This window comes from Paramisgurnus dabryanus, chromosome 20 (genome assembly GCF_030506205.2).
Source record: "Paramisgurnus dabryanus chromosome 20, PD_genome_1.1, whole genome shotgun sequence".
NCBI lineage: Eukaryota > Metazoa > Chordata > Actinopteri > Cypriniformes > Cobitidae > Paramisgurnus > Paramisgurnus dabryanus.
This window is the reverse complement of record NC_133356.1, coordinates 22,358,135-22,384,259: the sequence shown is the minus strand read 5'-3', so window position 1 is coordinate 22,384,259 and position 26,125 is coordinate 22,358,135. Positions and strand designations below refer to the sequence as shown.

General features: G+C 38.6%; 2 protein-coding genes across 7 annotated transcripts in view; one reads left to right on the top strand and one right to left on the bottom strand.

The window, feature by feature from the left end:
- Nucleotides 1–13,949, bottom strand: part of slc4a11 (solute carrier family 4 member 11) — a 67,420-nt gene extending 53,471 nt beyond the window's left edge. Inside the window, exon 1 of one of the 5 annotated variants that reach the window (XM_065297084.2) lies at nucleotides 13,761–13,949. In XM_065297084.2, coding sequence (XP_065153156.1) covers nucleotides 13,761–13,821 — 61 coding nt within the window. In that variant the 5' untranslated portion in view covers nucleotides 13,822–13,949. Of the gene's footprint in view, nucleotides 1–8,467; nucleotides 8,651–13,760 lie in introns of those variants that run through there. The other 4 variants (XM_065297093.2, XM_065297087.2, XM_065297091.1 and 1 more) reach the window with 4 other exon arrangements.
- Nucleotides 380–24,868, top strand: ky (kyphoscoliosis peptidase). Of its 2 annotated transcripts, XM_065297096.2 has the most exons (8): nucleotides 380–621; nucleotides 17,453–17,641; nucleotides 17,799–18,322; nucleotides 18,399–18,513; nucleotides 18,628–18,745; nucleotides 18,822–19,013; nucleotides 21,524–21,714; nucleotides 22,267–24,868. In XM_065297096.2, exons 2-8 carry the CDS (start codon nucleotides 17,620–17,622, stop codon nucleotides 23,589–23,591), a joined length of 2,487 nt encoding a protein of 828 aa, XP_065153168.1. In that variant the 5' UTR covers nucleotides 380–621; nucleotides 17,453–17,619; the 3' UTR covers nucleotides 23,592–24,868. The 2 variants fall into 2 exon arrangements, with proteins under 2 accessions (XP_065153168.1, XP_065153169.1); XM_065297097.2 differs by lacking the exon at nucleotides 380–621 and having other exon boundaries at nucleotides 17,415–17,641.
- The last annotated feature ends 1,257 nt before the right edge of the window (nucleotides 24,869–26,125 follow it).

The following is a 26,125-nucleotide window of genomic DNA, read 5'->3' as shown; positions in this document are numbered from 1 at the left end:
CATTTAATATCACAGAGCTAGATTGAGCTCAACCACAGTGATAAGCTAAAAAGTGTGAGTCACAGACAGAGGCTTTGTAACCAGCGAGTCCTTTCCTTTTACACAAACTCAGGCAATTTCAAGCTCTCTGCGCCAGTGAGCGCTAAGATCGCGTCTCTTTAGAGCTTGGTGGTCTGGTCTTTAAGAAATACTCGTGCATGTATGTGGTTAGTGTGCAACTAAACCACAACCTCTGCATACTCGACACAAAAGAGCATAAAACATCAAATGTATCTTGCTCTAGTTTTCTTCTCTCTTCATTTACCTTCTGTCTTTCTCACACTGTTCTTCTCAGACAAGACTCAACATGCAAGAGAAATACAATCGGGATGGACGGACACTTTCTGGCAAATCATGCAAATTTGCAGATAAAAGAGTGAGAAGATGAAACGCCATAGCAATAGTAAGTGTGTGGTCGTGTGCAGCTGAGGTAGCTTGCATAGTTTGCTTGATGTGAAAACGGGAGTGTAGTGAACCTTTCTCTCTCACAGTTAAATGAGCTCATCACAAAGGTGCGAGGTCGCACAAGACAGGCTCGTTCTCGCCGTTTCCTTTGACATACCAACCTAAATGGACTGCAAAGTAAGTTCTGCATTTCAAGTGTCTCCAGATCTTTATCACTGATTACAAAATTCTATGCAAAACATCTCAAATGTGTGCAATGTGCATTATGCAATAGTTATTGTATGCAGGGGTTGCATGCAGGCACCCATTAGTCAGGATTATGGTTTTAAACAAACACTTACTGTCAAATAACACGGTGCTAGTAAAATAAAGTAATGCTTAATTTTACATCAGGACAATAATTCATTTGTCATAAAAATCTCCCAGCACATCTTAACAGGTTTGCGTAACATCACAAAATAAATCTAGTAAATTGAGTCTAAAGGGGATGTTAGATCGAGCCATATGGTACTCTGCCAGAGCAAAAACATTAATCCCTTTCCTGACAAATGGACAAGGTGCATTAAATGTGTGTGGGGGGGTATGAAACAGGGCACATGGCCTGCCATAAAACAGCACATCAAACATGTGAAAATAATATTAACAATAAAACAATCTCAAACTTAGAATTTGAATGAACCAAAACATATTCAATTATATAATGTAGTGCTGTTGGTTGGTAGAGGTTTGATTACACCGAATTTATGATAAATTAATGTTTTTTTTTAAATGACATAAAACTGGAGCCCTTATACTACAGATAGGCATCTATACTATGCACACTATGCAGAGAGACAATTATATTACAGAGAGAGAGAGAAAGAAAAACACCTATACTACATTGAGAAACACATATACTATATATTTACTACACAGAAAGAGAGAGAGAGAGAGAGGGGGAGAGAGAGAGGGAGAGAGAGAGAGAGGTATAAGACAGATTTTAGATTGTCTGTCCGGTTTTTAAATGCCACTTAGAGCCCTGATCTACGGGTGAGCAAAGGAGATGTAATATGCCTACGGGCTGTTTGGCACTCCAGTCCCTAACTGCTTAGAGAGGGAATTCCTTCTGACTACCACTAATGACACACATACATACAAGTGCGAAACAGGATCTTGTGAGAATAAGGATATGATTAGGGACGGAGTTAAGAGAGATTTCTTGAAGATCCAGTTTATATACCACAAGTAAACCATGTAAACTTGCAAAGAAATATCAATACGCACATTGTTGACGAAGTGTTGGAAAAAAATCAAATAATTAAATGAGAAAAATGACAGTTAAAGTGCACCTATTTCATTTCTAAAAAACAATGTTATTTTGTGTATTTGGTTTAATACAATGTGTTCGCATGGTTTATTGTTAAGAACACATTATTTTGCACATACCGTACATTTTTTAACCTCCAGATTTCACTATTTTCCTGAAACGCAAAGATTTGGAAAGCACTGTGTCCCTGATTGGCCAGCTAATCTGTACGTTGTGATTGGCCAGAATACCTCTGAAGTCAGCCAGACACTTGAAGCTCCTTACCATGTTTAAAAGATTTGCTTGCAAAGTAAGGAATAATTGATGACGGGCCGTTGAATTATGTGTTACACCTCAGGTGTGCATTATTATTCCACTTATACTACGGTAACCACAACTCAAGACATGGATCACATAATATATTTTAAGAGGGATTCGTCCCGTTTTTGTACTTACCGTAAATCGCTTTTTGTGAGTAGGACTATTTCTTCCGCGTCTCATCCAATGACTCTTTTGCTTGTTCCAAAACGTCATTTTAAAGCTGACGATGGAGGCTTGAGCCGTTAATAGCATTCTTATGCAGTTATTAATGAAGTTATTAGAAAGAGAGCGAGAGCGACAGAGACACAGAGAGAGAAAGAAAGAAAAAGAGCGAGCAAGAGAGAGAGAGGGCAAGCGAGAGACAGAGAGATTGTGTGAATAAGGCTACCTCTTTGCCTCTCTAAACAGCCTCCGAAAACCGTCTGTCATGTTGTTTTTGATAGTCCTTTTTTTACAGTTAACTATGCGAAGTGATATGGAACTGTGATGCGGTCAAGAAAGCTGCCTGGAGCTATGTTCGCCATACGTTTTCCAGAAAATAATTGCACACCTCAGAACGTTCATCAGCCAGTCAGATTCAAGCATTCAACAGACCCGTAGTATAACAGGAGTTAACTTGTAGCGCTTTTCCATTGCATAGTACCCCACGGTTTAGTTTAGTTTGGGTCGGGTCAGCTCACCTCAATTTGGCATGGTTAGCTTTTCCATCGAGTTTAGTATCACTTTTGGCAGTGGGATGGATAATAGGCGAGATGTATATTTGCGCTGCCTACTGCTGTGACATCATACAAGTGAGAGCGTCGTAGTACATTCCCATACATTTATTTACTTCTCAGTTTGCCACAAAATTAAAATTGACCACCACAAATAGATGTTTGCACATCGCGTTTATGACTACCTCTGTCTCACATGACAGTTTCTGTTCAAACACCCGTGGCGTCAGCCAAGGGCGCTCCGCTGAGCCTCATTGAAGTTGCATTTAAGCATATATAATGCTAATGTGCTCATCGCGAATGTTCCGCCACAAACTGCAAGTCTGGAAAAAACTTATGGTGTCACTGATTCTCAACCTCTGGATGTTTTTCATCGCTAAATGGGAGTTTGGGAACTTATAGCAGAGCAGATGACAACATGTTTGCTCGAGACATTGCAAGCTAGCACTGAGGTAAAGCTCAGGGTTTCTGCAGGGTTTAGTCAGTCAAATTTAAGACTTTTTAAGACCTTTTTATGACCATTATGATTTAAATTTATGACCTACATGAATAACGAAAAATAACATAAAAATAAAATAAAAAATAAAGACTTTTGAAAGGAATTTTACTTTCATTGAAATTAGTAACAAGTGTATACGAGACAAACGGAATCCCGTGCTGTACTTGGACTGGGTAGTGACGGAGCCGAACAAAACTGACTGATCACCTCCACCCGCTGCAGACCTTTTACAGCAACTTTATGCTTTTCTGACTTAAGGGCATGCGAACGTAAGGCTTTTATGCCTAAAATAGACAGCTCAGCGCCTTCTTACACAGTGCGCAATAGGCTTGATACCGATTGTTTGATACGGGCTTGAGCCAACTACTAAACACACCGTCTTCGAGCCATAGCTCGTTAAAATGTACACTTTCCCATTGTGATAGACTTGGAGATTTCAGTTAAACTAAGCTGACTCTCGAGAGTTCGGAGTTCGCGCGGGACCGCGGATTTCTGAAGAAGTTCCGACAAGTCTGTTTGCTGCACTGCCGCATGGACCTTTTAGTCCTGGAACGCTGTGATTATCCCACCCAGATTCCTCAGACAGAACTACAACAGGCAAAACGAGTGAATGCCGCCGCCAGCGCATTTTTGTTGGGAAAGGCAACAATGAATGAACGAGTATATAAATTTAAGACGTGGCTAATGTAATTTATGACCTTGTATGGAAAATCTGGATGTTTTTATGACTTTTTATGGCCTAAAATTTTCATTATTAAATTTAAGACGTTTTATGACTTTTTATGACTCCGCGGAAACCCTGAAAGCTAATCTTTTACATTATAGCGATGACGTGACTATTTTCTCAGACCAATCAGTGATCTACAGTGTTTTCGCGTCACGTTTGGTATCTTTCCGGGTCGCTTGGAACCCCAGTCAGAAGCAGGAGGAATTATGATAATGTCGGTCTTGTCTAAACCATCAATCCCAGGAAGTAAACTGTTGCCTACAATCCGTGTGTTTGTTGTAGTCCAAGAAAAGAGATTTACGTTGGAGACGATAACTCGCGTCATTGTTTACTTTTGGGTGTGTACATTTTGCATATCATTAACATGTACTAATACACACTTACACACCAAAGGAAATGTAAAAATGTGAATCGGAAAAAAAGGTGCTCTTTAATGTGTGAATGATGTGAAACAAGAATTGCAGTGCCAACAAGGATAACAGGTATATTTATAATTATAATAAAACTATTATATAATTATAATGGGCCAAGGTGAATGAATCTCAGCAGGTGTGACAGCTGCACACATCAATTATGCTCTAGTGGAAAACCTCTCTGATTTTAGTCTAAGCCTACAGTAGCAGGATAAAGATGGGTCCATTTCCAGCTTGTTCTACACAATCATTATGAAGTTTCATATTAAGGTAACTGAGAACATAAAATAGACAGAATCTGCACATAGTGCACATACACATATAATTCTTCTTGTAGATATCTAATTTAGATGTCACAAAGTGTGTCAAACAAAACTATAAATGCTAAAGTGCTTAAGTGATTAATTCATCAAAAGCACACAAGGCAGCAACCTAGTAAATTCGTCTTTATTTCCAAATGAAATGATGCACCTGTCAACTCCCTGACGTTGCACCAACCGACCAATAAGATTGGATGGAACTGGTGATTTGAGACAGCTCTTGCCACTTTATGCAATATGCATGAACCACTCTGTGAATGGGTTGTAGGCACTGCAAGCGTCCATTGATGTGCCCTTGAGGCTGAGGATGCTCTGATTGTACAATGAGGGGAAACAATCTAAAGGGTACCTGTTGAAGCGTTCTGATTATAGATTTATATAGTATTATATATCCCTTTTAGAGCATTTGAAAGGTGTTATACGGTGTATGTTAAACCTTTGTTTAACAACCTTTCACTGACATTCATAGGGAAATCCTAAAGCCGCGGCCATTTCATCCAGCGCTCATAGATGAATGTCATACAGCACAGATGTTTCTGCAGCGCCCGGCTCATTCTCACCTCATTCTTTCAGTGTGATGGGAGCAATCACCAGGTGACCCTGATAGCGATCTACGGATACTCTATACATCACACGAAGGTATATAGACATACGTGAGCCAGCGTCTAATTCCCTTTAAGCCGCAGGAGAAAACCATGTACAAAAGCAAGCGATACCAAATAACAACAGGAAAACCAGCATCTAAATGATCTTTCAAACATTTATTCAATTTCAGCTATAACGTGTCCTCCTGAGTATAGGATAGGGAATGAGATAGATAGAGGAGGACAGAGACAAGGTGGACGTCAAGATCCAGTGACTGCAGCGCTAACATGTTTCAACATGACAGCCGTCTTTAATCACGCCCTGCCAGGGGAACTCTGGGCTTAAATGTGTTTGCATGGACACTTTTGTCCTGTACGTCAAGGGAATACAGATTTTCCTGTCCTCATCTCTTCCTCTATATCTCGCCTCGTGTCGGCTGCTCTGGTTTCGTGAGCGCTCTGCTGGGGGATTCCTGCTAATTGCTTGCACATTCGCTTCTTCCTCTATTAAAGCCAGGCCACCATTCCCCTTACAATCTACAGTACTGCCACAGGACAAGAGAGAACCAGAGACGAAACACAAGTGAGAACGAAAAAGGGAGAGAGACAGCAAAACAGAGACAGCCATGTCATAAGTGTCCATACAAGGAATGTAGATTGTTGACTAAAACATCAAGGCTGTTTGATATTTGAAGATTGCGATGTCCTATTATGCTGTACAGTTTTCTGGTACCAGGTTTATGCCAGACGTGATCTGCAAGATCAGGTTTCTCATACAAGTTCAACCTTGGCAAAATGTACACGAGTCTGTGTGTTTCGCAATTGAGTTGCAGCGTATCAAAAATGCGTGTTGTGTATATGCATGGTGTGATCCATCAGAAAAGGTGGCATGTGTGTTCATGTTTGTGAGTGTATGCCCAAAGTGAGGTTTCTCCCCAGGCGCATGGGCAGCCTCGCAATCAAAGGTCGGAATTCATCAACACTGGCATCCTCCGACATCTTGAAGCAATCTGGGTTTTACTCCGAGGGTGGGCAGGGGGTGTGTTTGTTTGCGAGCGTGTGTATTTGTGAGCATGTGTGTGGACGTGAGAGGGGGGTTCCTGACATTCAGTAACAAAGTGAGGACAGAACGTAACTTTCAGACGCCCGATTTTCCCGTGAGCTATATTTAATTCATTACAGAGAAGCAGAGGCACGTCTGTCCGCAATCTTAGCGAAAGGCATTCCAGTACACCACTGAAATTAATTGAGCTTTAACAAACAACATACAGCACTTTATTAATGCCAACATCACACATATATTTACCCATAAACCTAAAAATACGCCCTCCACACACACTCACATCCATCTTTTGATCATGTCTGTAAATCAGAAGAGGGTCAGGAAGATCAAGCTCTCCATCATCTGAATGTCTGCGGCGGCTGCTTACTCTGCGCTCGCGGACGATGCTCTTTGGATGAGAGAGAGGATGCCCATATGGCCGATTTACAGCATACCGTAAACAGAGGAGATGAACAGTGGAATGTGTGATTTCCCTTTCAGAATGTAATATACAGCGGGTGAAAGTAGGAAATAGAAAAGTCGCCTAACCACATTATCAGTCTATCTAGTACCCAAAGGAAAAATGCAAACACAGACAAATAAGGGGACACGCAGACACACAAGGTCAACAGGCCGTCTACAAAATGACATGTATTCATACCCCACCATCTGTGAGCGCAATTGTGATGTTCTCTGTGTACGTGCAGGAGGAAAACCGTAAATAAAGGAATCCGGGGACAAAATGTCCACGTTACGTGTAATGCAAGTATGTGTAATGAGACGCAATGCTTGTCACAGTGATCGTGACGAGAAAGACAGTGATCGTGATGGACAAACAAATTTTATTACATTAGTCTTAACATTAATGTTATTCTGCATTACCATCATGTCTAAAAACAGGTGCCACTTCCTGTTGCATTGACCACTGACCTGCATATTTGCATGTGTGCAAAATTCACACACACATACACATATATTTGTATATATACCGCATATTGCATAAGAGAAAGTTCTCATCCGAGTCTTTAAAACACAGTGTGTTTGTATTTCAATAGCAATGTTAAATAAACCATGACCTGCTCCAATGACATTGAGATTCTGTAAAAAATTATGGTATCAACAAAGCGCCACAACGATTTGTTTTGAGTTAACACAACCGCAAAAAGTCGGCAAAATATCTTCTGTCGATCATAACATGTGCGGTTGATGCTATGTGTTATACGCATAGAGAAAAACACACACATAAATCATGCAAGGTAAGAAAACAAGAATTTCAGCTCAACCCACGGTTACGCAAATGTCTTTAAAGTATGCGCATGTGCTTTGGTGAGAAGACGAGTGTCTTTATGCTTCTGTTACCTAGTGGTAATGTAAAAAGGGTTTAATGGAAGGAAAAGGAAAGAAAGAGATATATGTGCACTCAACCTCTCTGACAGCGCGTGTGTGTGTTGCATGCAGTATTAGGGTGACTTCTCAAAATCGAACAAATTGAACAGCAACCTTGCGTACAAATAAGACAACCAACTACATATACTCTCCTGCTCTCTCTCTCTTTATCTCTCTCTCTCTTTCACACACACACACACACACTTGATTATTGCTTGATCAGGCAAATAAGCGTTTTCTTCCTAGTGCTACCCTACAGGTACTTGATTTTCATCTGTGTTTTGCATCTATGTTTTCCTGTTGTATTTGTTCCCTTTTTTGTATTTGTGTGCAACTGTGCATTTGCACGAGTCGTTGCGATTGCGTGTGTGCGAAAGTGTACGATATCATTTCAGTTTTTCCTGTTTGCACTACAAAGATTAACATAAAAGCGTTTACGACGCATTCTAGAAAAACAGCCTCAAAAAGCCTGTCTGCATTCCTGTATAACGCACCCCCAAAAAACAGCAGCACGGGCAGCTGGCGAGAAAAACAACCCACAGACCTGCAGGATTCAACAGAGGCAAAACTTAAAGCAACACATATACATCCCTCTGTACTAGCACATGTTAAGCGTACACAGTCTCAAATTTCAGGGAACCCTCGGATGCTCAGTCGTGTCAGTTTATGAGGATGTGCATATGCATGCGTGTGCATAAGTGAGTGTAGGTTTGAGAGTGCATGTGGTTCTTACCGGATGGCACGAAATGAAGAACTTTGTTGGCTTCCATCATTCCCTTGTCAACCCATAATCATCCTGTTGTCCTGACACTAATGAGGGTAAGATCACCTCTGCTCCGGTCTCCACTCTCCCCTCCTCTCTCTACTTCTACCTCTCTCTCTCTCTCTCTCTGTATCTTTCTTTCTTTCTCTCTCTCTCTCTCTCTCTCTCATTCCTCAGACATATTTAGTGAGTCAGCCTTGCCCTGCCTCCACTGAGCTGTGACTCTGGGTCCTAAAGCCTGCGTTTCTTCGCCTAGGTTTGTATACTGTGCGCTCGCAGTCATAAATCGTAACAATGAACTTCAAAGCTTATTTCTAATCACTTTTGTGTGTGTATATGCTCAAGAGAAGTATGTGTGTGTGATGATGAGGTGCTCCATAAAATGTGTATTCTGTTAGATGTGTTTCAATGTGTTTCAAAAGCTGTATGTTTATATCAATGTCACTATGATGTCCTTGAGGTTTTAATTCCATTCATACTACTGTAAGATGAGAGATGACCTCATTCTACCATTAGTTTTAATGGCATGGTTTTGAAATCACATTACCAGTTTTGAGGCACTCTGGGATAGTTTGATTTTGCTATTTTTGATAGGACATGTTGGTGCTAGTCATGATGTTTCAGAGCGACCTATTGCATAGTTGGCTGTTTAATTTTTGCTGATTGGCTGAGAATAGCGGGGCAAACTAGATTTAAGGAAATACTAATGCTTGCGAGGCAAAAAAGGAAAAGCGGTAACATTTTAGGTATGCTTAGGTTGAAATGAAGCATCAGGGGCGCTTTGAGGTGTAAGAATAAGTATTTTAAGAGGTTTTTGAAGTGTAAATGGCGCTAAATAATTAAATGCATGCTAGAAAGAGAAAACAGCAATCATAAATCAGCATGCAAACTAATGTAACAAAAATCAGATGACATCATGATCTTAAGTTCTGAATATTTACTTAAAAAAAAAAAAAACACTTTAATTATGAATGTAACAAAATGTATAAAGTTAGAAAGCACATCTATTAACAAAAAAGTTTGAATATAAACTTAACGTGAAGTAGTTACAATAATTAATTTCTAATATAAGTGCAAAAAAGATAATATATAAAATTCAAGTTTGAGGAATCTCAATCTTGCCTTGCTTGCAGTGTAATGACTCATCATTCCAGGGCTGTTTGTTTTATTTCTTTGTAGAGTGGAGCGGGGGGTATGGGGATCTGTTTTGTATTTCGGCCCTCACAATAAGTCTTATAAAAAGTGCAGAACCCCTCTCTACTTCCTTCGTTTTGTTGCCATCAAAGGCAAAAAAAAAACACCTGCCGACATGTAAAAGAGTTTTTAGAGGAATGCTTGTGTATAAACATGTGTGTATGTGTTGGTCTAGAATGTTGTGTAACTCTTGTGTATGCAATAAACTGTACTATGATGCACTGCTCTTTAAAGTAATCTATTATGGCTGTGGCATAACTGACTTGGGCAGCGGTACCTCCCACAGTATGGCATGCAAAACGCTGTATTCGGCCACCTACGCATTTAAAATAATCTAATCTACATGCTCCTGTAAGATCAAACCTTACAAACAACACGTCTATCTCCCTCTTTATCCACTTCTGTATGAGAAAGTAAAATACATGGCGCATGTGGGATTAAAGGGTTAAATCCTGATGTGGGCACAGGATGCTGTGGGTACACAGAGTGAGGTCAATCTATGACCTTGCCATTGTCCTTGAGCTCAGCAGAGTTGTCCGGGGGTGCCAGACAAACACACATGCTGAACAGCGAAATATTTGGGCTAGATTAGGGACTCGATGTGCATTGGCCAACAGGGAGAGATTCCCTACAGCAAAGCAAAGAGTGTTCTGGGTGATGCACTGCCCCCTTGTGTACTTGATTCAAAGGGCTATGATTTCAAAGCTCTCTCTTAAACACACATACTGTACACACACACTCAATATAATAAATGCATTGTGCTGTGCCCTGGACCTTACGTCCTGTCTGTGATAGACAGTGATAGTTAGACCATAAGCTTCACAGGAAATGTTGTGTTATTTTTCAAAAAAACATATGGATATTGGGAATTATGGGTAATGGTTCCTGAAATCAACACTTTCATACAGTATAACATACAAGCTATGATCTGACAACAAAAGCTCAAAATCTCACATACCATCACTTGTACGCTATTGTTTCACATTACAAACACCAGGGCTTAAAGGTATATCATTAATGACTCACCCTTATATTGTTCCAAACTCGTAAGACCTCTGTTCATCTTCTAAACACAGTTTGAGATGTTTTATATTTAGTCCGAGAGCTTGTTGACTAGGGCTGGGCAAAAAAATTTCAATCTTCAATCGATTTTTCGATTAATCATTTTTTAAAACGTGGTCGATTCAAAATCGATTCTCAAAGAGCAGAATCGATTTTTTTCTTTCATATTTATTTCAGTTACATTGAACGTAAGATTAACGTTAATCTAATTACTAGTCTTCTTCACTAGATTTCACCATCAAGTCAGAGGTATGGAAGCATTTTAGATTTCGCAAGCAAGACGACGACGACGACAATGTTGTGGCTTTTAATTTCTTTCTATTAATTACCCACTTGTAAACTGCTGTTCACTGTTCTTTTTTTATTAATATAGTATTAAATCTATATTCATTGAGTTGAATCGAGAATAAAAAAACAGACCCGAGAACAGGTAGCGAAAATTTAATCGAGAATCAAAATCGAATCAATAGCTTGTGAATCGAAATCGAATCGTTCTGGAACATCTGAATCGATACCCAGCCCTATTGTTGACCCTTCATTGAAAATGTATGCACGGTTTACTGTCCATGTCCAGAAAGGTAATAAAAACATCATCAAAGTAGTCCATGTGACATCAGTGAGTCAGTTAAAAAGTGCTGAAGCATCAAAAATACATTTTGGTCCAAAAATAACAAAAATTACGACTTTATTCAGCATTGTCTTCTCTTCTGCATCTGTTGTGAAGTGCATGCGTGAAACTAAAGTCAAGTGACTGTAGTGATGTGGATGATGTACGACGCCGCTGACGTGTTATCTGGTGTGCCCTAGCTGTTTTTAACAGTCTTTATTTTTACAGGGCTTCGTTTACAGTCTGAGGGAGATGGACGGTGTAAATTTGGAAAAAAACCTTCGCAAACATGTCTTAGGATAACACGTCATCCGTGTCACTGCAGTCACATGACTTTAGTTTAGCGCATGCGTTCACAACAGACATGGAAGAGAAGACAATGCTGAATAAAGTCGTAATTTTTGTAATTTGTTTTTTCGATGCTTCAACACATTCTAACTGACCCACTGATGTCACATGGACTACTTTGATGATGTTTTTTACAATTCTGGACATGGACAGAATACCGTATGTAGATTTTCAGGGTCAACAAGCTCTCGGACTAAATATAAAACATCTTAAACTTTGTTCCGAGGATGAACGGAGGTCTTACGAGTTTGGAACGACATGAGGGGACAAAGATATAGTTTGGGTGAACTATCCCTTTAACATTAAGCTTTTCTGCAAACATGCTTTTGTAGATGTTTAAAACTTTGTTTAGACTTTGTGTATCTCGAGACACCTGTACAAAAAAAAAGATCAATAAAGATTGCATAAAAATGATTTAAAATGCAACATCAATAAGGCATTATCATCATGAAACATTTATTACGAATTATTTTCATTCGATTTTATATTAAATCAAATTTGGTATGTTCTAACAAATTCAGTTAATGTTTCACATATGTCTACATAATTTCATCTGTGGTTGTCTTTGACCACCACAATATTTTCTGGGTCTGTCTCACAGACACAAACACACATAGTTGTGTTGTATCTCCAGGAAGAGCCTACAGTTAAACTGACTGAACGACAAAGGGTGGAGCTTCCTTCCCCCAGACCCTCACCTACAAGTATTTGTAAGGGTATGCATGTACATGTGCATGTTTGTAGAGGAGTGTGTGCACATGCATATTTACAGTGAGATGTGGGATGAGGAAACAATGATCTTTTTTTAAGTCAGCATCTTGAACCAGTCTGATAGATGTGACAATAAAATGATATTTAACACAGAAACGAGATTTATTTGTTTTACTTGCAAGCCTTTTATGAGCTTCAAGGTCAAGAGATTAAGTAAGAAAGATCAACACTCTTAACTGTTGTGTCTACATGTGTACAAAGGGAACTTTCTAATTCTTGTCAGATGAACAAAAAAATCTCAATTGCAACTGAAATGCATGCTGGTCTTTATGAGAGAGCAATAATGCCTTGAAAAGAGGTTATATATGCTAAACAAATGTGTGGTAAAGGAGGATAAAACAAGGTGTTTTCATTGATCTCAACCTCATAGCTTTTGTATCAAAAGGCTATTGACAAGTAATAGCAGAATGAAAGATCAGTCTTTATGCAGTCCTTTCTTCCCTAATTACCCTAAGAGCATGAGCCCAGGCAGCTTATGTTTTGTTCAGCTCTATTGTATTGTCAGCTATTGGGACGTTCATACTTTTTTGTTGTGTCAGTATCGATAGGGAACAGAAAATGTACCTTAATCATGAGAAAACACCAAGTGAAGGGAATCAAGCTGATACTGAGTTACTGTACTTTCATTTAAATGTGCTAATATATTAAAAAGTGATTCTAAAAAGCAGATAAGGAAAGATGTCTGTCCAAATGGAATGTCTGTCCAAATCAGTTAAAAGAAACAGATATAGATATAAAATTCACATAGATACTTTAGTTAGACACTAGTATCATTAGTTATGGCTTTGTGCAACCTTAAGATAACATGTTCTGGATAATGAGACCATGATAATAAAGACTACAGTTTGGGTTTCTGTAAAAATGCGATATGCATTATAAAGTTTTGCCATGGAAATCACAGTCTTCGCCACAACAATACTGTTAGCACAGAAAAAACTGAACAATATGGAAGCAAAATCATATTAAAAAGTCATTATGCCACATTTAACTATATTGATGTTTACAACTTGTTGTTATAATAACTGTTCGTTAGAAGGCTATCTATGATGCTTTCTTAAACTAGTTACTGTGGCAACTTTTAGTAAGGGTTTAGCAAAAAGTGCAATTAAAAAACTAACATTATTAACATAAGCGGGATGTTTATTTGTGTCAAGTACCAATTCACATATGAGACATTTAAAAATGATGTCAATCAACGAAGTTTTACAAATCTGCAGCTCTGAATTTATTTCCCGTTTTTAGTTTAAGTTTTTATAAAGTTTGCCAACTTTATGTTCCTACCTTCAGCAAAGCGATTAACAGTCACGCGTCGAGTGTTTTTTCCGTCTTCATCAGTTTTCATGATGATGTCTTGCAGTTTGCACTCTTAATTCCTGAAATCACATCCCATGTACGCGTTTCTGTCAGTTATTTTAAATTTGCAACCAAACTAACCAGTCAAGTTGTCGTCTTTTCTCCTGACTGAAACCCAGGCAGTCACACTAGCGGAGCACGCGACTGTTCCGCAGGTGTGCATGACAGCAGGAGCGGACAACAAAAATCTGAAATCTCGACCAATCACGATCCAGCATTACACGCGCGCACCCTTAGTTATATTCTTCAGAACATAATGAAGATGTTGCTTTTCTTGTACCATATATACGTCTTGTGAGCGGTTGGTTATAGACTATTTATAAAATAATTACTTTATTCCTTAAAAATGGGATTAGCTAATTTTGAATCAATTGAAACTTCAGAAAATAACAGTGCGTTATGCTTGACTTGATTTTGTCAAGTTATAAAAGTTTCTGTGTCAACATAGCTGGTTTCATGTAGTTTGCTGACCTTGGAACAGCCTTTTTGTAGGAAATCCCTATTCCCTAAACCAGGGATCTCCAACCTTTTTTGTGAGCAAGGTCTACCACAATGGATAAAACAATCTGGAGAACTACTTTTTGATATAGTCTACTCAAAACAAGTTTTACTTGTTGATTTTATTTTATTTTACTTGTTAATATGTTTTAGTATTATTTAAAATGTTAACATACATAAGCCAAGCTAATATAAAAATATGTAATAAATATTACAGTTGAAACTATTAATATAATTTGCTTTGGTGGGCACCTCACCGCCCGCTGGCACCACGTTGGAGACCCCTGCCCTAAACCATATTATTATCAGTAATATCAGAATGGCGATCAATACGGCCTCATATTGTACTGTGGTCAGTCAGATATCATTACAACAACCTCAGAAATTAGTCATTCTTTCAGAATTTGACATAATTTATATAAAAACCTTGGAAGAAACAGTACAACATCTTAAAGCATCAACTTGCAGCCTTGACACGCTCCTCACATCTTTTCTCAAAAAGGTACTTAACTGCTTAGAAACTGACCTCTTAAAAATAGTAAATACCTCTCTGATCACAGGCACTTTTCCAGAGTCATTAAAAACGGCAGTTGTTAAGCCTCTCCTAAAAAAGAGTAACCTAGACAAAACCATACTTAGCAACTACAGACCAATCTCAAATCTTCCGTTTATAGACAAGATCATTCAAAAAAAAAGGTTATCTGGCTATCTGGACAATTTTCAATCTGGCTTCCTTCAGCATCACAGCACAGAGACAATAAATGCTATTCGCTTAAACTCTGATTCAGGTAAAATATCAGTGCTGGTGCTACTAGATCTTAGTGCTGCCTTTGACACAGTAGATCACACCATACTCTTACATAGACTGGAAAACTGGGTAGGGATCTCTGGGATGGTCCTCAAATGGTTTAAATCATACCTGAAAGGGAAAGGTTACTATGTGAACATAGGCAACCGTAAATCTGAGTGGACATCCATGACATGTGGAGTCCCACAGGGTTCAATTCTTGTACCGCTTCGGTTTAATTTGTATATGCTCCCACTTGGTCAAATAATGAAAAAGAACCAAATATTTTACTATGCAGATGACACTCAGATATACTTAGCCCTGTCACCCAATGACTACAGCCCCATTGACTCTCTATGTAAATGCATTGATGAAATTAACTGTTGGATGCGTCAAAACTTCCTCCAGTTGAACAAAGACAAAACTGAAGTCATTGTATTTGGGAAAAAAAAGGTAAACGCTCAAGGTTAACACATACCTTGACTCTAGGGGTCTAAAGACACAAAATAAAGTCAGAAATCTTGGTGTAATTTTAGAGTCTGACCTTAATTTCAGTAGTCAAGCAAATCAGCTTCTACCATCTCAGAAATATTGCCAGAATTAGTCGTTTTGTCTCAAGACAGGACTTAGAGAAACTTGTTCATGCTTTCATCACAAGCAGGGTGGATTACTGCAATGGACTCCTTACTGGGATCCCCAAAAGACCATTAGACAACTACAGCTCATATAGAACGCTGCTGCCAGAATTCTGACCAGAACCAAAAAATCAAAGCACATTAATCCAATCCTCAGGTCCTTACACTGGCTTCCTGTTACATTTAGAAAAGATTTTTAAGTATTGTTACTCGTTTATAAATCACTTCATGGCTTAGGACCCAAATACATTACAGATATGCTAATTGAATATAAACCTAACAGGTTACTCAGATTATTAGGATCCGGTCAGTAAGAAATACCAAGGGTTCACTCAAAACAATTACGTCTTTAAATTCTCATGTATCTTTGTTTTTATTGTATTTTATCGTGTATCTCTTATTTTTACATTTTATTTTTTTATTTTATATATTGTTTTCTCATTTCTATGTAAAGCACTTTGAATGACCTCTGTATGAAATTTGCTATACAAATAAACTTGCCTTGCCTTGCCTATTCCTAAACTCAATGGGAAATTATATGTTTAGAAACACCTGTTGGTTTTAAATTCACATCTTAATTAACTGTTAACATATTCCTTAAACTTGGAAATGTTGTCCAACAAAAATGTTAAATCATGGACCATCTATTGGTGGTTGTCAGGCTGTTTGTACAAGATAGCTAATTAAAATAAATTTCTACAATGTTAATTGTCCAAAAACTTACGATTATCATAAAAAAGCAATAACGAAACCCAAAAATTTTACAAAAATGTACGATTGTAGTCTTACGAATTCATATGAATTGGCCACCTTGTAAAATATGTATAAATTCCTATGAGATAGCATTAAACATTTGGGATGACTCCTAAATTCGTACAGTTTAGTTCACGGTGCTCTATAGTGATGCAATGAGTCGAATCTCATATGGGTAAGGATGACCTCCAAAATATGCAGTGATGTGGTACTCCAGGACCAGGATATAAAACCATTGTTATTAAGTTCTGTTTACATAAGATATATGGAAGACAGAACAAACCACCCATAAATCTTTGTACTGTATATGTAATCCTGATCACTGTACTTTTTGCTCTTTTGTCTCAGCACAAAAGTTATGTCTTTTTGTAATACTTTGCCAACTCATTTTGCCTGGGGCTACACACAGTAAGTGTTACTGTAGCCTACATAGAAATGCCTTTCATGTTAACAAGCAAGAAACCGAAATATGCCATGCACAGAGAATGTATATTTTAAAACCTAGAGGGAAGACCTTCATAAGTAAATACACAAGTGTTGCAATTGTCACTCTGGCAGGCTGTCGTTGGTAATTGGTCAGGGGTAATTTACCCTGCCAGAGGGGGGACGTAAGGGGAACCAGCCTGAGGGACCCAGATAGGCTCTCTGACATGGAGTATGGGCCAATGAGGATGATTTGGGATGAAATCTGTCTATGTATGGTCTTTAACACTGCAGATTGTGACAATATCCGAAGAGATTAGCAATGATTTACATTTCAGTGATTTTTATTACAGGCGTATAAAATGTATACAAATAATACAAAATGATGTTTCATATCTTTAAAAAACATTCTTTACAATATACTTTTTAAGATCAAGATAAACATGTTTACTGCTTAATGCTTTAATTAGGAAATACCATGCCAGTATCTGATGCCCTTCCTTCTCCCTCTCTCTCTCTCGTAGCTTTGAGTTCATTGGTTGTCATGATAAGTCAAAGTGTATTTTTAGCCTGCTATCCCTTCACAGGGGTGGACACAGGGAGTAGAAAATAGATATATATATACAGACCCCCACAACAGAAGACAAATCTTTAATAAAACCATTCTGACAGTGACAGACAGTCCAGAGGTATGAGTTGCACAATTGTAAAAGGTAAGATTTTTTATTTAATTGCATCCAAATGTGTGTCTGTGTGTTTTGAAACAACAGGCGTTTATATGTAGTGATATCTAATCAGTTGTTATGTATAAACCAAGATGACAGATATTATGGTTTATACATTTCCCTTGCCTCTCATCTGCTCAACCAGTCGCATCAAATAAGAGCAACCAACCAGAGGACACTGCAATAACCACAGACTTAAACAATGACACGCAGAAACATAACCTTGACTTGAAGTTTGAAAACAGTGAGGTGAAATGCAAAATTCAAAATGAACCCGGGAGCCATGAGATTCAGACCAAATTTAGAGCAGAAAACACCACAGAAAGCAGTCTGAATAACAAGAGCGACCCAGGAGGTTTACAGCAAAATCATCCAAAGCCCTTCACCATTGTACCATTGTTGTTGGAGAATCACGAAGGGAAGTTATGTGAAGATCAGCGGCCAAGCACTAAGCGTCAGCTGTCTGCAGAAAGTGCAGCAAAGTCTGTCAGTGTAAGGAAGAGAAGCACTGTGAAGAAAACACAGGCAGAGATTGTAAAACCCCTCGGCAGCCCTGGCACGCATTTACCTGCAGTCTGCTCCTCTCAGAGGAAACCCCGAAAACTGCTGTTCTCTAGTACTGAGATCTTTAACAAGATAGACACATTCGCCATTGAGAAAGGAAAAAAGGTAAAAGATTAACCAGATAATAGATACAAGTTGCTTTTGTACACAACACATCCATCCACAAATGTGTGTATTTTAGCTGAGGGAGCAGGAAATATTCAACGCTCGGGATATTGCACGTGCAGTCACCGAAGGATGCAGAAGTGATCTGGAAAAACTCAGGGCCATATGGATCTGGCTATGCCATAATATTGGTAATTGTACATGCATGTGTATTTGATTTCGAATTGCAAAAAACAGTGACTATATGCCTTTTTGGTAAAGCCTCATTTCCATAATTAATGAAAAATGAATGTTTGTGTTCACAGAGTATGATTTAGAGGGATACCTTGGTCTCTCTGAAAAGATCTGCTCGACCGATGAGGTCATAAGGCAGGGAAAGGGTGTATGTAGTGGATATTCTTGCCTCTGTGTGGAAATGTGCAGGTAACAAATTGCAACAGTTATATATACATACAAGCAGTACACAGCTGGCGCCTCTGAACTCTCACCTTTTCTCTAGGGATGTGGGTATTAAGTGTGTGGAGGTGAGTGGGTACAGCAAAGGCATGGGATACCAGGCCGGGGACAGTTTAGCTGAGAAGCACTCTGATCATGAATGGAATGCTGTCTTCGTTGGGGGTCAGTGGTGGCTGCTTGATGCTTGCTGGGGCGCTGGCACTGTCAACATGAAAACCCAAACATTTGTGAAGAGGTCAGGTTATGCATACACATCATAAACACTAATATACAGAGATAAATATATGCAGAGTGCTGTTGGATTTCCATGTGCATGTCCTGGGGACCTGGGGTCGTTTATAATGCAATACAGAACAGACATGGGCTCGCACTTGATATTCTGTCATCATGTACACTACACTGTAAAACAGTTGGTTCACTTTAAAAAAGTAAGTTAACTGGTTGCCTTAAAATTTGGAGTTAACTCAACTTTAAAGGCATCCAGGTAACTTACTTTTTTTTAGTTGGAACACCAACAAATCTTTCTTTTTTACATTGTATACGTTCAAATTTTTTTAATATTTGCAGCGGGGAAAATAAGTATTTTACACATCAGCATTTTTATCAGTAAGGGGATTTCTAAGTGGGCTATTGACACAAAAATTCCACCAGATGTAGCCATCTAACCAAATATTAAATTCATACAAAGAAATACGAACATTTAATTATACAAGTTAAGTCATAATAAATAAAGTGAAATGACACAGAGAATAAGTATTGAACACATGAACAAGGTGCAAAATGGCATAGAAAGCCAGGAGATCACCTGAAAGAGGTGCATTTCCAGAATGCTGAATGTTCCTGTGAGCACTGTGGGGGCCATTATGCAGAAATGGAAAGAGCATCACTTCACCATAAACCGGCCACGATCAGGTTCTCCACATAAGATCCCTGTCCGAGGAGTCCAAAGAATAATCAGGAGAGTTCTCCAAGAGCCAAGAATCACTCGGGCAGAACTTCAGGAAGACCTTGCATCAGCAGGTACTGTTGTTTCAAAGAAAACCGCCATGGCATCCATGCACGCTCAACACGCAAGACTCCGTTGCTGAACAAAAAGCATGTTGAGGCTTGGTTAAAGTTTGGGATTGGAGCATTTGGTGAAGCCTGTGGATTATTGGGAGACTATAGTATGGTCAGATGAAAGCAAAATTGAACTTTTTTGGCAGTAATTCTACACACCAAGTTTGGAGAAGAGATGGCACTGCCCACCACCCCAAAAACACCATACCAACAGTTAAGTTTGGGGGTGGAAGCATCATGGTTTGGGGCTGCTTTTCAGAGAACTGAAGACTAAAGTTCATAAAAGAGGCCCAAGGAACCTTCAAGATTTAAAGACCAGAAATGAGGCTTTACCAGAATCACTCCTAAGCAATGCAGACGACTGGTCTCTCAATACAAGAGGCGTCTAGATAGGCATCTGTAATCACCAAAAAAGAGTTTTCTACCAAGTATTAAGTAAAGTATGTTCAATACTCATTCCCTGTGTCATTTTACTTGATTTATTATGACTCAACTTGTATACTTAAATGTTCTGATTTCTTTGTATGAACTCAATATTTGGATTGATGGCTACATCTGGTGGAAATTTTGTCAATAGCCCATTTAGAAATCCCCTTACTGATAAAAATGCTGATGTGTCAAATACTTATTTTCCCTGCTGCAATTCTTCTTTTTTTATATTTGTTTTACATTTTGGAATAATATTAAACACAAATCCAACTTTGGAAATTATGTTTTGACTATACAAACATCCAAAATAAATCAAAACAATATTTAAAGAATTACCATCTATTATGGGCTCCTATTGGCTGTCATTAGTCGCGCGGGTATATTTGCATCAATAACCAACAATACATTGTTTGGGTAAAACTTATTGACTTTTTATGCAAATAATCATTAGGATATTAAGTAAAGATAATTTTTTAAGAACAGATTTTCTACAGTAAATATATAAAACATTTATTCCAGATTTTTAAATGGTTGTATCTCAGCCAAATATTATTCTATATTAACGAACCATACATCAATGGAAAGCTTATTTAATCAGTTTTTGGATTATGATGATTCTTTCATCTCGATTTCCAAAAATGTACCCTTCTAACTGATTTTGTGGTCCAGGGTCACAAATATAATAAAAAAATTCACATTTTCAAATCATAGAAATTAATATTTTCAAACAATTATATATTATATAATATTATATAAACTTACATTTCATGCAACGTAATGCACTTTAAGTCACTTTGGAAAAAAGTTTCTGTCAAATGCATAAATGCAATGTAGATGTAAAACATACAACTTTAGATAAAAAATCGTGAGAAACATTTCAGTCTATTATCCAAGCTCTTGTTTTTCATACACTAAAGCAAGGGTCTCCATGGCCAAAGCACATTCTAATAGTCTCAATTGTAGTATTTATTTATTACATATATTTATATTAGTTGGTAAAATAAAATAAATCAACAAAAACAAAAGTTTTGAGTAGACAATATCAAAAAGTAGCCCTCCAGATTGTTTTATCCATTGTGGTAGCCCTTGCTCACAAAGAGGTTGGAGACCCCTGCACTAAAGGTTAATGATGATCAAAAGGCTGTCACTGGTCCATATCCACTCTCACTGCATGCAAAAAAGCCTGTTAAATCTGTAAAATGGTCTAAAATAATAAAAAGATACAAATAATAATTAATTAATTACTGTCTGTTGCAGGTATGATGACTATTATTTTCTTACTGAACCCAGTGAGTTTATAAACTCGCATTTCCCCGATGACCAGACGTGGCAACTACTTAGCACACCTCTCTCCAGGGAAGAGTTTGAAATGAGACCCATGAAGACCTCAGCATTTTATCAATTTGGATTGACCCTCCTACAACCCACGCAGTACAAAACAACCACAGGTGTACACAAACACACAGAGCCCACACCATCAACACAACTACACATATACAAGCTAAAATAAATCCACAAACACAAAATGGAAGCTTAGTGAAGCGCACACAATGTCTGTCACACTGTAATGAGATATTAGCCGGCTGCTGGCATCAGCCCGTGTTGAGAAGCTCTGAAAAAACAGATTAGACTGTTTGCTGCAGAGATTAGACGGTCTCATGGGAAAAAAAGTTATTGTTACCAACATTTCCTGAATATCCTCTATAGCATGAACTGCAGCAAATACAGGCAAGCTTGTTAAGTGGAAACACTAGTGGAACGAGTAAATGTCTTGACAGTGTCTACTGACACCCTTTGAGTCTGAATGGCCAACTGACAGTTGTCACTCCGCTTTCGAGAGTTAAATCTTATTCTGTACAAACAGTTTGGTTATATTTCAAATATTAATACATCCCTCTGAAACAAAGTTTGTCATTTGTATTTGTACAAATGAGAGTTCAAGAGGAAGACACAACATTACTGTAACGTTCTGTAAATGCATCAAATTTTGTTTTCTTCAGACGAAGGGGAAGCGATTGTGTCCATGACCCTGTCCAGGCCACTGACCTTTACCTATGAGATGAGGCAGCGGGACCCTGAAACAGGAGCTCCAAAGAAGGAGCATGTTGACAGCTCTTGTGGTCTTCTATCAGTCACCCATCAAGGGATGAAGCTGCGTCTACTTCCCCCCGAACCCGGTGCTTATGAGGTGCAACTCTTTGCCCGCCGAGAAGGTGAGCCCGGTGATTTGCGCTGGATTTGCTCTCTTGAGCTGGAGTGTCCGAGCATCCACCAAAGGCAGCCGTTGCCTGATAACCCCTATCAGAGCTGGGGCTTAACACCCGGGGCATTGGGACTAGGAGTCAAGGGCTGCAGTGCCAAAGGAGAAGAGACTCTAAAGGTGGGTGAGGATGGGGAGTGCAAGGTGATCCTACAAACAACACGACCTCTGATGATGGTGTGTGAACTTGTACACCATCAGCTCGACGCTGCTATGGCAAAGCGCTGCCTTGCATATCAAATAGCATCAGACCAGCTGGTGTGCAATGTCATTTGCCCGCACAAAGGATTTTATCGATTGTCAGCATTCGTGCGAGATTACGACAACGCAAGCGAGACCTTTGAAAACGTTGGAAACTACTTGTTGCACTGTCATGGCAGAGGGATAAATCAAAACGCGCTTTATCCCGCCGGCCTGGGCCTGTGGTGTGGTCCGGGGATGCGAACACAAGAAGCCAGACTTTCCAACTTCAGCCACACGGGGGCGATAGTGAACGCACCACAGGGCCGGTGCAACATCACCTTCCACTGTGCATCACCAGAACTTCAAATACATGCGGTGCTTTACAGCGAATATCACAAGGACGCACGTTTCCCGCTGTCCCGATATGTGTTTTTGACATTTACAAACACTAAGGTAACCGTTAGCGTGTGTACACCTGGAGCTGGAGTCTATCGCCTTGGGCTTTATGGACGCAAATCCCCCCAACAAGACTATATGTTGCTGTGTGACTACATTATCAGAAATGTGTGTGATAAGCATATAGATCCGTTCCCTTGTGTGTATTTGGCATGGGGGAGAAAATGCGTGTTGCTGGAGCCACGTGCAGGTGTGCTGGCTCCCCAAAGCTTGGTGGGTTTTCGTGTACGGGTGCCCGACGCACAAAGGGTGTGTGTCGTGGGGGAGAATCGAACAGACTTGAAAAAGAATAAGAGCCAAGTTTGGGAAGGTGAGGCTCACACTGGAAATGCCACACAGCTCAAACTCGCTGCTGTCACCAAGGAAACCAATAATATGGATATTCTCATGACCTTTGATGTTCTTAACCTGGAGAATGAACTGTGAACCGATCTCTGTAGAGGAAACACTGCAGTGGAACGTTAACTAAAACTTTTTTAGCTCTTATACCCTAAGCATTTTTGTCCAATAGCCACCCAGCTCAGACGTATAGGCTGAAATAAGAAAAAATTGGGGTTTTATGCGTAGGTAAACATTTTGTAGATGTCTAACCATGGGCCAAAAATAAATGAAAAAATAAATAAATAAATAATTGAAATCAGTATTTCAAAGATTATAGGGCCAACCCCTGCCCCCCATCATTATAGGGTCGCCATGATTTCAAGAAGTAAGATGTGATCCAGGATCAAGATTTTTCATTGGTCATTGATCACCTTTTAATTAAAGAAACCCCACATTACCCGTAACTCACACCTTAGCCATTTTTTACCCCTCAATTAGTGTGAAATAATAGTTTAAGAATATATTTTTTAAACGCCCCTAACCCAATCTTAAAATCGAACAATCTGTCAATTTCTCCAGAAAACAGCGTGAGGTGCACTTAAGAGTTTACATTTGTAATTCGTTTATTGCAAAATTGGGACAAATAATGGACAGTATCACTTTGTGGCAACGCAGCATGAGAATTTGAAATTCATATAGTATTTTAATTTTAAGAAAAACCAGAGGACCCCTCTATTTTTATTTTTGTGCTTCATAGGGGGTCCCTGAATGCTTAGAGGAGGTGCGGGACCACCCCAGCCCTCCCCCCAATTCAAACACTGATTGAAATCAAACGCTGATTGAAATCAAATGCCTTGCAATCACTGTTGCTATTCAATGTTGATTTTGGTATTTTGGCAAAACCGACATGCAACGTAATTCAATTTTGGTTAAATCAACTTGAATTTAAAATTAAAATTAATTTCAACTTTCTAGTGAGGAGTTGCTATAAATTATAAAATAAAGTTGGATTAGCTTAAAGGGACATGCTACTTCTTTTGAAAATAGGCTCATTTTCCAGCTTCCCTAGAGTTAAACATTTAATTTTTACTGTTTTGATGAGGAACTACCAAGGGGACTATTATCAGGCACTGCGTGAAATCATTGCGCTTGCTGCAGCCATGTTACAGCACCAAAGTCTTTGATTATTACGCCAGAATGAGAGTATAGTTCCCAACTATATCGGCCTAGAAAATCGTAACTTTTAATTTTCCGTCGGTCTTAGTACACAATGTAACTACAGAAGAGTCAAGTTTTAAATAGGAAAAAAATTGAAAGTCTTTGATAATTTTTAGCGCGATGCTAATGGTCTAATCAGATTCAATGGATTTTGCTTAGCTATGCTAAAAGTGGTAACGCTAGACCCATAGATCAGCTGAATGGATTCCAAAACGGTAAAAATCAAATATTTAACTCTAGGGGAGTTGGAAAATGAGTCTATTTTCCCTTTAAGTCATTTCAACGTTATTTTTATAATTCATACAACCACATACTAGTCAGGAAAGTTAACATTAGTTGTAAATTCAGGTTGATTAAACTTAAAAATTTGAGTGCAACAAAGTTTTTTATGGTGTAAATGGTAAAATAACAACTTTTGCTTGCTGGGTAATTGTTTATTTTTAGTAATGACAGCAGCATTGGAGACATTTGTTACAAAACACATACAGTACTGTGCAAGACTTACAGTACAGGTGCATTCAATGTTTTAAACATACAACATTGGTCTTAAGATGGTTGTTTTCTATCTTCTTTTTCAGTGTGTCAAAATGAAATACACTAGATTTGCGCTTCATAAAGAACTATTTATAGCCAAAAGATAAACAATGAGTGCTGCAACATGGTCTCCGCTGAGCCCTGATCTTAGCACTCTGGTATTACATAGAGACACCCTGAACTATGGCAAGTTCTTAAAACATCTTCCTGCCAACTACCTTAAAAGATGTGCACAAGTAGCCTATGCCTAGGATTAGTAGTGCTGGTCACACCAAATATACATAATTTTTGTTTGTTTTTGTTTACTGCACTTTTCAATAGCTGTAACAATCAAAACTTTAACATTCATCTAAATTGTTAATTGTTCCCAAGCTTACATCTTAAACTTTTGCACAGTACTGTATGTCTAAGTGCCAAATAAACAATAAGCATTTATGACGCATTGTAGCTTGTGTGAATGTACCACAGAGAAAATAGTAGAATACAACAAAACATTGTCTAAGAATATAAGGTGTGATATAGAATCATGTTTTTACAATGTGTTTATGACAGTTATCTCAGTATCTGTAAAGCGTGAACTTGAAATGTATGTAGCAACTGAGAGTCTGTATCCCCATCCTCAAAGTATTGGGGTCTTTATTAAAATAACTTCATGTTGTGCAGGGACTATTTGTCTTTTCTACAGCAGCCCCCTGAAATGATCACATGTATAAACCTGCCACATTCAATTATAAAAACATCTTCATTTCATACCATACATGTACAAAATATTAACAAATTCAAAAATGCTTTGATGCTGGAATATGACAATGATATAAATAGATGGACTGATGTACACACCATTGTCTTGATGTCCAAACTCATTTAACTTACTATATAGAGCTACA

What these genes read in the sequence shown, in the direction of transcription:
- ky (XM_065297096.2), top strand. Translation starts at nt 17,620, where the DNA reads ATGAGTTGCACAATTGTAAAAG. An exon ending in ACCCAAACATTTGTGAAGAG is followed by an intron (nt 19,014 to 21,523) that starts GTCAGGTTATGC and finishes TGTCTGTTGCAG; the next exon opens with GTATGATGACTATTATTTTC. An exon ending in GCAGTACAAAACAACCACAG is followed by an intron (nt 21,715 to 22,266) that starts GTGTACACAAAC and finishes TGTTTTCTTCAG; the next exon opens with ACGAAGGGGAAGCGATTGTG.